This window comes from Neltuma alba, unplaced genomic scaffold (genome assembly GCF_004799145.2).
Source record: "Neltuma alba isolate B1F8T4 unplaced genomic scaffold, ASM479914v2 tig00012991_pilon, whole genome shotgun sequence".
Taxonomy (NCBI): domain Eukaryota; kingdom Viridiplantae; phylum Streptophyta; class Magnoliopsida; order Fabales; family Fabaceae; genus Neltuma; species Neltuma alba.
This window is the reverse complement of record NW_021637344.1, coordinates 26,744-38,116: the sequence shown is the minus strand read 5'-3', so window position 1 is coordinate 38,116 and position 11,373 is coordinate 26,744. Positions and strand designations below refer to the sequence as shown.

Here is an 11,373-nt window from a genome sequence, read left to right as displayed (position 1 = left end):
GGAGAAAAATACTCAGCAATGGTTGAGTTTAGGCCGCCCCACAAAGGGGCATCCCCCACAAATGCGCCACCTCACTCACTTGGCCCTCCATCTCTTTCCCCCTTTCCCCTCAACCCCTGCCAAACCCTAATATTTTAATGTGAACAAGTCACACGACACAGGATAGTACTATATACACTTTCATCTTGCCAAACCCACACCTACTCTATCATCTATCATCGTACTCCTCCGATCTTTAATATAAGATTTAATTGTTAAATTAATTTTAATCTTAAAGATGATATTTATTTCTTATATTTATTAATTTTTTTAAATTACTCTTATAAATACTCCATAAACCGTGATCAAGTAAGTGAGAGAGGGAGGGAGAATATTAAGAAAGATGATTATGGTATTTTAAGAAAAATATGTCATATTTCTCATAATTAACTAACTTACCTAATTTCTTTAATCTAATCAAATTAGTTAAATAGGTCTTCTATTGAGAACTGAAAGAGTAGTATTACTGCGGATCCCAAGTTTCGACAATTCGAGAGGAATCCTAATATTTTTAGCATGTGATTTAAATTATACCCATTCCTCGTCATTCTTATACTTCATATCCATGCGCACACGTATTATACTGGGTTCAATCTCACTCTAATTCGATTAAATTCGACCGGGAAAAGAAAAACTTGATGCACTAAACTTTGAACGCATTCTGGGAATTAGTTCATGTAATGTCTTCGACCCAGTTTGATTAGGCAATTGGGCTGAACAGGATCGTACGCAACCCTATTAAAGTTGAAACTTTATGTCAATCTTCTCAAATCGTAAATAGAAAATGTTTTAATTCAAAACGTCATTTAATTAGCTTATCCTCCTATGATATTAAAACATGTCAGGCACCAAAAGAAGTTGCGTGATCACCTTTTTTTTTTTTTTTGGCCAATCGTGATCACCTAATCATGGAAGCAAGATAGATTAATTATCGTATAAGATTCTTATACACGGAATTTGCCTTTTTTGACCCCAACATATGCCCGGAATTTGCCGAGGAGGCTAGTTTCACGGGACATATTTTACTTAGTCAAATGCCCAATTAAATTTAGGGACTTTGTGGTAAAAAAGAAAAAAAAAAGAGAGAGAAAGAGAGAGAAAGGACTTGAATTTTATCATTTCGTGCGTATTGTTTTTTCATTGAAAAGAAATATTCTTTTATTTCTTAATATAAAACCTATTTAACTAATTTGATTAGATTGAGTAAGTTAGGTAAGCTAGTTAGTTATAAGAAATATGACATATTTTTTCAAAACACCATAATCATTTTTTTTAATATTTTCATTCTCTCTTCTATTTAGTTATGGTTGACGGATTATTGATAAAAATAATTTGAAAAAATTGATAAATATAAAAATAAGTATTATATTTATGATTAAAATCAACTCAATAATTAAATTTCAAGAAGCAAAGAGTGTTGTGCATCTTGTAAATTCTAATCATTAAAAGCTACAAATCAATCGAGTCTCCCCTACGGTGTGAATGTGAGTAATACAAATGCAATAACTCCTTACTCAATTATTAGCGGACTTGACAAGCGTATTCGTGTTTCTAGATATTAAAGAACTGACTTTTGAGCCGAGTAATCTTCCTGGGAGTTTCAGATTGCGGGCGTCGGAGACGTCTACGCTATTACGTATTTACACCTGCATTACGAGGAAGGATGATAATGCTTACTTAGCAGCGACCTTCATATTTTAGTATTAAACTTCTCCAAATCCACCAATTACCTGTTGACATGAAATTTTCCCGTGGAATGTATATAAGATCCTCTGATGAAGCAGTTCGGATTTTCTATGGGAAGCTATATTTATTATTCTATAATTGCATACCACTTGATTTAAATTGGTAGAAAGTTAAGACGAGTCAAGGTTGACCTCATCTGTTTTCGTCTCCATTACCCTTCTTCATCCATTGCCCTCTGCTTGGGCAATAAGCAAAAGTTAGGCCGCCTGTTTGAACCGTTAACTCCTAACGTGCTCCTTTCTTTCTCAACTTTTTGCAATTCTTCTTGAATCAATGCACCTGGATGTATGAAAAAACTGTTCAAGTTACTCGTTCACTTTTTGCCGAAACGTTGAATTGGTCGGCGTATTTTTGAGTCAGTCAACGGCAATCTCTTGCATGTCAGCTTTGTTTTGGTCTTCTTTTTTCTTGTTGGGATTTCCCACCTCGCAGTTTCGCTCTACCAGTCATTAATTTGGGGTTTCCCAGAAAAATTATCTTTCCTTTTAAATTGTTGCTGGTCAAAGTTTTTAGCTTTCCCTTGTTCTTCGTAATTTCTGTTTTGATCTTCAAGGAGACTTGAATATTAATATGGCTTTGCAGCTGGAAACCTGGACAGCTTTGGTTGCCATTTTGTGTTTCCTGGGTTTTATTCTGAAGGAGTCGATTATGGGAGGCAAGAGTTCGAAAGAGGAGTCTCGGAGGTACGGGTCGTCGTATGGGTCTGCGCCTTCTTATTCAAGATGGGATAGCCATGGATATACGCAATCACCACGCCCTCCACAAATTCCATACTACGCACCTCAACATCCAAGCGCACCTCCTCCATTTTACGAGTATGGGTCACAGACGTCTCAGCCTAATAGGAGGTTGGATAGGAGATACTCAAGAATAGCTGATGATTATCGCTCACTTGACGAGGTTAGTTCTGTTGCCCTGTGTCTGTGATTTTGTTAAGTTACCAGTTATTGGACTTGTGTCTCGCATGGGAGGCATATGATCTGGTCTGATGTCAACCGTTCTTTCATTTTTTTGCCTCTGTTTGGCTGGTTGTTATTGATTAATTTATATCCACCGCTAGCAATTCTAATGCCGGTCTTCATAATTTTCTGAAGAGGTTATGTGAATGTCTCAAATGAAAGCTCCAGTCTCAGGGTCAAAACATAACAGAAAGTAAAAGAAAAAAACCAGTATATTCTATTTAAGTCAAAAGAGATGTTGTAAAGCGTAAATTGTTCTGCTTAAAATATTGGTGAGAAGTATCACCTGTTATTTTCAAGCCTTTAGTTTTCAGACTGTGTGATAGACTTATACTGATAGAATTGGCTGCATCTTTTCAATGACTTCAACTCGTCTGATAAAATTTGCATGTGCATGTTATATAATTTAGTTTGGTATCTCCTGACATACTGACAACTCTGGTCAAATGATGTGGTTATTGGATGCAGGTTACTGCTGCTCTTAAACATGCTGGTCTGGAATCTTCTAATCTCATTGTTGGCATTGATTTCACCAAGAGTAATGAGTGGACAGGTATAATCACTTATTCTCATTTTGATGCTTGGTTATTTTTCTGTGAATTGTGACACTGACACTAAATGTCTACTTTGAAACTCAGGAAAGTTATCATTCAACCGAAAGAGTTTACATCACGTTGGAAGTGGTCAAAATCCTTATGAGCAAGCAATCTCAATTATTGGGAAAACTTTGTCTGCATTTGATGAAGATAACTTGATTCCTTGTTTTGGATTTGGAGATGGTAATGTCATTATTGTATCTATGTACTTGCCATTAAAGATGTTTGTTTCCCCAAATTGCAGACCTAATTATATTTCTTATCTTTTTGGCCCGTCAGCATCAACACATGATCAAGATATCTTTAGTTTCTATCCTGAAGAGCAATACTGCAATGGGTTTGAAGAAGTTTTGACAAGATACAGAGAAATTGTTCCTCGTCTCCGACTAGCAGGTGTTGCCGCCACCATTTTCTAAAATATACTACCTCCGCTCCTAAATATAAGACTTCGTTTGTAGTCTATAAATGAGATCTTATATTTAACACTGGAGGTAGTATATCACTTAAATTCTCTGAGGCCTAGAATAACTTAAGGCTTTCATTTGACAGGACCAACTTCGTTTGCCCCTATTATTGAAATGGCTACGACTATAGTTGAGCAAAGCAATGGCCAATATCATGTTTTGCTCATAATTGCTGATGGACAGGTAAGTAAATCTGATTCTGATTTCGAACTTTTGAGAAATACGCTTTTGCACAGACTATCTCTGCATCAGCCATCAAAAGTATCACACGCTATCAGCATGCAAGCTAGTAAATGGCTAAATGTGAATCCAAACATCTTTTGTGAAGAAACTACAATGTTTTCGTTGTATTCTGACCTCGGAATTTCATCTGTTTTGCTTTGGTGATGCTGTCATTTGGTGCAGTTCATTGTATTACACATACACATCTATCACATGTATCTTGTAGAAAAGAAAAAACCTACCATCGATTGTGAGATGTGCAACACTGCACTAATCTCTGCACTAAGTGCATGGCCCCTTTTTCTGTTATGCTGGGACTTTGAAAATTGATATTCAGAATATTACCACAGGTGACCAGAAGCGTTGACACACAGCATGGCCAATTAAGTCCACAGGAACAAAAAACAATTGATGCAATTGTAAAAGCAAGGTAAGTCTTTGGTTATCTCTCCTCAGGAATACCGCTCTGTATTCTTATGTTCTTCATCAAATTGCAGTGAATATCCCCTATCAATAGTTTTGGTGGGAGTGGGAGATGGACCGTGGGATATGATGAAGGAATTTGACGACAACATTCCTGCTCGGACCTTCGATAATTTTCAGGTAATCAATATATGTTGTAATTCACTTTTGCTTTATTTCCTTGATGTGAATATATGTTGTAATTTTGACACATTCTTTTTGAATTAAAGTTCTGAACTGTGAATATCTCCTTGCTGCATGTAGTTTGTGAATTTCACTGAAATAATGTCAAGGAATGTGAGTTCAGCCAGAAAAGAGACAGATTTTGCTCTTTCAGCTTTGATGGAGATACCTTCTCAGTACAAGGCAACCTTAGAGCTGGGCTTACTTGGGTAATAAATGAATGTCCATTAAGACGAACATGAATGATACCTATTGCCTGTTATTATGGAATACTGAGGCGACAACTGAACCAACAAATCTCTCATGTCTTCATCAATAATGTAGGGCACGAAGAGGACACTCACCAGACAGGGTTCCTCTACCCCCACCTCTTTATGACAGGACTTCTTCTAACAGCAGTACTAAATCTTATCGCTCAAGTAGTTTTCAGCAGAGAACGCCTCAATATACTGGATATGATACTGGAGTTAGCGGAGAATCATCCTCAAACTCTTTGTATGATAATAAGGTATTAAGACCATATTCTCCAACCTAAGGGACTTCTTTCACATTTTTCCAAGACGTATTATCCTTGATATTATGATCATGACCATATTCTGAGTCATTTTAAGCGATATCTTTTGGGAAACATTATTAACTGCAGGTTTGTCCAATTTGTCTCACCAGCCCGAAAGATATGGCATTTGGTTGTGGGCATCAGGTAATTACATGCTTATAGATTATCAAATTCAGGGCTGTGCTAAGAGGAGGACTAACATATTAATCTTCCCTAATTTCCATTGTATTTCTTGACACGGCAGACTTGTTGTGAATGTGGAGAAGACCTTGAACTCTGCCCCATTTGCCGGAGCACAATTCAAACCAGAATAAGGCTTTTCTAGTTTGCGTTACTGCAAACCTACTCTTTCAGCGGCAGTAGCCTTTGCATCCTTGGCAAGTGAAGTGGCCCTGAACTATTGAGTTAGCTATGAAACTTTATGATCAGATAACCTGTGTTGTGTCCGCACAATAATTTAGGCCATAAAGTGATTCTCGAGGCGGCCTGGAGAAGCAAAGAGATCTGAGTTGGTCTTTAACTTGATGGATATGGTTCTCGCTCGAAACGCAAAACTGAATTTACAATTTTGAAGCACGAAGAGTGTATTATTATCTATGCCTGATGCTGGCGGGCCATGTCCACTGTATATGTGTTAGTCGTTTCGACCTCATGGAGTCTGCTTTTGTAAAATCGTTTGGATTAGAGTTTGAATTGTTGCATCAAAAACTAGATCCGTGTGCTGTAAATTCAATTCGATTTTAATCGGTTGTACATAATTTCTGAGTTCTCGCATGACCAAATTAAAACCAGACATGTCAGGATCTAGTAGAAGAACACGTGCCACCAATTTCACTATTCAAGATTGGACTTTCATATTAATTTTCTCCCGAACTGAACAGATACTGAAACGTAGGAAAAAGTTGCATTCTTGAACCTTGATGGACGTGAATTCTATGTAGATTGAAAAGACAAATGGTAAGTGCAACAAACTGCGAAAGGGATTTTGTCGTTTTGGTGTCAGTCTTCGTCTTCGCATGCATCACCTAGTCACAGGCTTATCGGCCGCATCGCTCAATCCGTTTATGTCAAAGTTAAATCCCTATCATGTTGGTCCCATTACTCTTTCTGTTTTGAAATGGGATAATTGTCCCACGTATTATTTGAAACATGATTTTTGTTTCAATTTATTTTGAAATTTTTCAATGCTAATAGGTTAAGAAAATTTTTTTTTGGTAATGTCGTCAAGTACCCGCTTGAATTAGCAATGAACTATCATAATTTTAAGTCATCATGAATTTTATAAGTGATACCGGCTATAAATAATGCTGGTTAGTTATGATTTCTGTTTAGATGTATTTTTTTTTATAAGTGACTTTAAGAATTGTAATTACGTTTGGTTTTCATTTATTAAAATCACTTATGGATATATAATTACAAAAAATGCATGAATTTAATAAAAATTATTAAATATAATCATTTGATGAGAGATTTTCAGAAGAGTGTGAGAGGGTAGATTGGAAAAAATTTAGTTGATAAAGATTGATCGGCATTCTTTAAACGCATAAGCTACTCCTTGGTGTTTATCTTAAGAGTACAGTGAAAAAGTAAAATCACAATTCATTATGATTTTATAAAAATTACTCGAACAGGATAAACATGCTTTATAATTACTTATTTAAATTTAAATGAGCTTATTTGAACTCTCACCACTTAACCAAACAGCTATCATGTGACTCACCAAAACCCCAATATGATTCTAGGCTTGGAGTTTACAAAGGCCTTTATAAAGCGCGTCATCACATGGGTAATGAGATCAAAGCTCACAATGAATCCTAAAACAACTCCGAACCAAACGAGTCATTTTTTTATTGGGGTAGTAATTTTATTTGAGATAAAGAAAGGAAGAAACCCGTAAAAAATTTAAAATTACTAAATTTTAGATAATTTTTTTAATAAAAATATGTTGTTATTTGTAAATTTAGTGTTGTCAAAACCTATTAAAATATTGTCACTAAAACTGACTTAAAATTTAGTAATTTTAAACTTTTTTTTTTATGGAGATTCTGAAGAAGTATTGTTACTTAAATAGCCAACAAAAAAATGTCAATCATTATCTGGAGGAAAAGTGTTTTAGCTTGAGAATGGCATTTGCGTGTGGTAGTACTAGTTAGCGGGCGCTCTACACATGACAGCCTAATTAAGAGCGAACGCGGGACGGATGGGAACAATGTTATCAAAATTTGTGATTTCACTTGGACAACTGCATGCTTTTCGTTATTATACGTTGGTTTTTGGTACGTTCATCTTGCTTGACGAATCGGTGAATTTGTATCTACTTAATAATATAATGGTTAAGTAATCACAGCCGGGTATGCCAGTAAAAGCCATATCTGTTATCAGGAGCCTGTCTTCTTCAAGTATTGTTTCAATTTTCATCATTCGACTTTTCTATGGCTAGAATGTGGCTTTGTGATATGACGCTTTCTTTATTTCTTTGTTTTTTTTGCCCCCTTTTTATACTTTTTAAATTTCATTGATTTGGATTCTTTTAACAACATTCAATATGTAATTATTGTACTAATAAGCAATAAATATCTTTAATTTTAAGTATCAAAATATTTTAGTTTACTTATTTAAATATAGTGACGCGTACTTTTATAAAATCATTTTATCAACAGATTTTAGTAAGTGAATACTACCTCACTTCTTAGATATAAAAGCTAATTAACTAATTTGAATAGACTAAAAAAATAAGTTAAATTAGTTATTTGTAATAAATATATGTTGTCTTTTCTAAAATATTCTTATTAATCAAGTTTATTGGTTAGAACTACTATTATTAGAAGGACTATTTTGAAAAAATATAGATAAATATGAGACATAAAATGGATTTCAATATTATATTTAGGACTAAAATAAAAATCAAACAAGATCTTATATTAAGGACCAAAGATACTATTAAATTTATTTTAATAGTTTTCGATCATTTGCTAGATGTTAGTTCCGCATTTTAGTTGTTAATAACACACTCTCAATAAACACTAGCTCCCTCCGTTTTTACATAAGCAGCTTTTGGAACATGATTACATTTTTCTTATTATATTAAGAAAAGCAATAAAATTTGGGAAGCATTTAAGACATATTTTTAAAAATATTGCTTATATTGAAAAAGGGAGAGAGTACAATTTTGTTTTCCGATTTTTTGGTAGACTTTACCATCTTTGTACGAGTTTGTGTCGTATCTTTGTACGCGTTTGTGCCGTAAGTTTGACGAGTTTGTGTGAGATGCAACACAAAAAGCAAACAGTGTTACCCAAATACTGAAAAAGAAAATGAGATAAAGTACCGCAATTGATAATAAGGAAGAAAATCTAGATGGCCCAAAGCTAAAAGGAAGAAAATACTAAAAAGTGACAAGAGTGCAGCAATGATGAGCGAGTCAAGTAAAAGACAGCCTTTAAGTGAGCTCAGCAGAAAGCACAACACCACGTCAATGATCTCTGATCTGTGATCTCTCTTTACTATAAAATGCCACTCACGGGCTCATTCTTCATTAATCTCTCACATAGCTAGCGAGCGAGAGCCCAGCGATGGGGAGTTTATCCTCTTTCGTCTTCGTTTTCTTTTTCATTATTGTGTTGGCATTCCCAATGAAGCCCGTGAGCGGTGAAGCACTGTACACAGAATCGAGGTGGGTGGTGAAGGAGGGTGGAGGGAGAGTGAAGCTTGCGTGTGTGAACTGGGTGTCTCATTTGGACACTGTGGTGGCCGAGGGACTCCATAAACAGCCTCTTGATGTTATCTCCAAGAAGATCAAGTCCATGGGATTCAACTGCGTTAGGCTCACTTGGCCAATTTATTTAGTCACAAATGAGTCTCTGGGTTCTCTCACTGTGAGACGTTCGTTTCAGAACCTTGGCCTGCTCGGTGCCATTGCCGGTGTTCAAGCCAAAAACCCAGACATCATCGATCTTCCCCTCATTAAAGCTTTCCAGGTAAATCGTCACCAACCACCCACCTATTTATTGGACGTTTCCGCGGCTTTTCTTTATGGTTCGAACGTAGTCAAACTACATTGGAAAAATGGCCCAGGTGGCATCTTTTCCGAACACTTTCAATCTAGATATCGTATTGAATATATGTCTGACTGGCATTGACAAGATACTATATATTTGCCTGGATACATTTCATCACCTAACCAACTAACAAAAGCTGTTTCGCATGACCTTGAAGATTATTACTTTTTTTTATTTAGCTGTAAATACAGTAGAACCTGCAGGAATTTTGTTTAGAAAAAAAGAAAGAAACTAAGAAAGATATATATCTGTGTGTTGATATATATTATGTGGTGTCGGTGTAAACGTCCAAATTTTAGTGGAAACACAGTGCCTAATTTGAAAGTGATGCATGTGGTGCGTATACGCCACCCTAAACATCAATATGAGTGTGAGCTGTGAAATATGAAGTAGTTTTGTATGAGCATTAAATAATTGGAGGAAAATGAATTGTGGGGGGACATTTTTTTCCTGAAAACTCTTTGATATAGTGGATTGCCCTGATGGACTGCAATTGTGGGAGAGTAATACTGATGGCGACAAGTGTTACATTGACGAGGAGTGTAACATGAACATAGCGGCGAACAATGGGAATGATAATGTCTGTGCGTGTGGTCTCAGGCGGTGGTGAAAAACCTCGGGGACAACGACGTGATGGTGATTCTGGACAATCACAGGACCGACCCAGGGTGGTGCTGCGGCAGCACAGATGGGAATGGCTTCTTCGGCGACGAGCATTTCGACCCTGACCTCTGGGTGCAGGGGCTCACCAAGATGGCCACCTTATTCCGTGGAGTTCCTCATGTAGTTGCCATGAGCTTGAGAAATGAGCTTCGAGGCCCCAGACAAAACGTTCCCGATTGGTTCAAGTAATCCCCATTAAGAATTAACCTGGCTACCTCCTTATTCTTATTCATTGTCATGCCTGTTCTGATAACAATGGCGACGACAGGTACATGCAAAGAGGAGCAGAGGCGGTGCATTCGGCAAACCCTGATGTTTTGGTGATTCTGTCAGGGTTAAGTTTTGATACCGACTTGTCGTTCCTTGGGGGTCGAAAACCGACTCTGACATTCAGCAAGAAACTAGTGTACGAGGCTCACTGGTACGGCTTCACAAATGGTAAGGTTTGGGTATCAACAAACCTAAACCAAGCATGTGCACAAATAACCGGAAATGTGATGAGCCATTCAGGGTTCTTGCTGGGCCAAGGATTCCCACTGTTTTTCAGTGAGTTCGGGATGGACCTGACAGGTTCCAACCTGAACGACATAAGGTACTTTCACTGCTTCATGGCTCTCGCCGCTGAGCTTGACTTCGACTGGGCCCTGTGGTCTCTGGTTGGCAGCTACTACTACAGAGAAGGAGTCCCGGGAACCACCGAGAATTATGGAGTTCTTGACGCAGAGTGGGCCCAGGTTAAGAATCCAGGTTTCTTGCGGAGGATCTCTTCTCTTCAGGTTCCTTTCCGAGGTCATATTCAAGTCTCCTCCTTTTTTATTCTATAAATTGCAGAAGGTCAATAAGTTTTATTTCTATAATGATTATGAGATAATAAATGCAGGGCCTGGAGTTTCAGGAGGTAGTCCACATCAAGTGATTTTCCATCCACTGACGGGTCTATGCGTTTCAAGAAAGTCTGGTGGGCTTGAACCATTAGCGTTGGGGGCTTGCTCAGATTCTGAAGGTTGGAATTACACAAACCAGCGGATTGTGCCAGTGAAGGGAAGAAACTTGTGCTTGCAAGCAGGGCAATTGGGGAAGGCAGTAAAAGTGGCAGGAACATGCTCTGATTCGGACTCTCGGTGGGAAATGATATCAGATTCTAAGATGCATCTGTCATCAAAAGTCAGCGACAATTCCACCGTTTGTCTGGACGTGGATTCCAACAACATCGTTGTCACCAGTGCTTGCAAATGTTTGAGCACCGACTCAACATGTGACCCTACCAGTCAATGGTTCAAATTCGTGGACAGCACAAGGGGTTAAACCCCATAATTAATAGCAGTATAATGTAATCTTAATAATATCTTCAAATATCTGCTCTTTCTTTGTCCCGTACCAATGATTTATATGGCATGACCATAACAAGGTCAGATCATTTGTTAA

At 37.2% G+C, this 11,373-nt stretch overlaps 2 protein-coding genes across 4 annotated transcripts; both read left to right on the top strand.

Annotated features, from left to right (window-relative positions):
- The first annotated feature begins 1,929 nt into the window (after positions 1-1,929).
- LOC114733267 (E3 ubiquitin-protein ligase RGLG5) lies at positions 1,930-5,994 on the top strand. Of its 3 annotated transcripts, none has more exons than XM_028920697.1 (12): positions 1,930-2,070; positions 2,368-2,685; positions 3,213-3,297; positions 3,383-3,523; positions 3,620-3,733; positions 3,890-3,987; positions 4,377-4,456; positions 4,524-4,629; positions 4,753-4,880; positions 4,996-5,179; positions 5,315-5,371; positions 5,472-5,994. In XM_028920697.1, exons 1-12 carry the CDS (start codon positions 2,059-2,061, stop codon positions 5,550-5,552), a joined length of 1,404 nt encoding a protein of 467 aa, XP_028776530.1. In that variant the 5' UTR covers positions 1,930-2,058; the 3' UTR covers positions 5,553-5,994. The 3 variants fall into 3 exon arrangements, with proteins under 3 accessions (XP_028776530.1, XP_028776531.1, XP_028776532.1); XM_028920698.1 differs by having other exon boundaries at positions 1,931-2,140; XM_028920699.1 differs by having other exon boundaries at positions 1,931-2,165.
- A 2,801-nt stretch (positions 5,995-8,795) lies between these two features.
- LOC114733266 (glycosyl hydrolase 5 family protein-like) lies at positions 8,796-11,373 on the top strand. Its single transcript, XM_028920696.1, has 4 exons — positions 8,796-9,204; positions 9,886-10,133; positions 10,217-10,737; positions 10,829-11,373. The coding sequence occupies exons 1-4, from the start codon at positions 8,800-8,802 to the stop codon at positions 11,251-11,253; spliced, it is 1,599 nt and encodes a 532-aa protein (XP_028776529.1). The 5' UTR covers positions 8,796-8,799; the 3' UTR covers positions 11,254-11,373.

Bases quoted from the DNA above. Each gene is read 5' to 3' on its own strand.
- LOC114733267 (XM_028920697.1), top strand. The intron at 2,686-3,212 runs GTTAGTTCTGTT...TATTGGATGCAG, and splicing joins ATTATCGCTCACTTGACGAG to GTTACTGCTGCTCTTAAACA. The intron at 3,734-3,889 runs GTGTTGCCGCCA...TTCATTTGACAG, and splicing joins TCCTCGTCTCCGACTAGCAG to GACCAACTTCGTTTGCCCCT.
- LOC114733266 (XM_028920696.1), top strand. From the start codon at position 8,800: ATGGGGAGTTTATCCTCTTTCGTCTTCGTTTTCTTTTTCATTATTGTG. The intron at 9,205-9,885 runs GTAAATCGTCAC...GTGTGGTCTCAG, and splicing joins CCCTCATTAAAGCTTTCCAG to GCGGTGGTGAAAAACCTCGG. The intron at 10,738-10,828 runs GTCATATTCAAG...TAATAAATGCAG, and splicing joins TCTTCAGGTTCCTTTCCGAG to GGCCTGGAGTTTCAGGAGGT.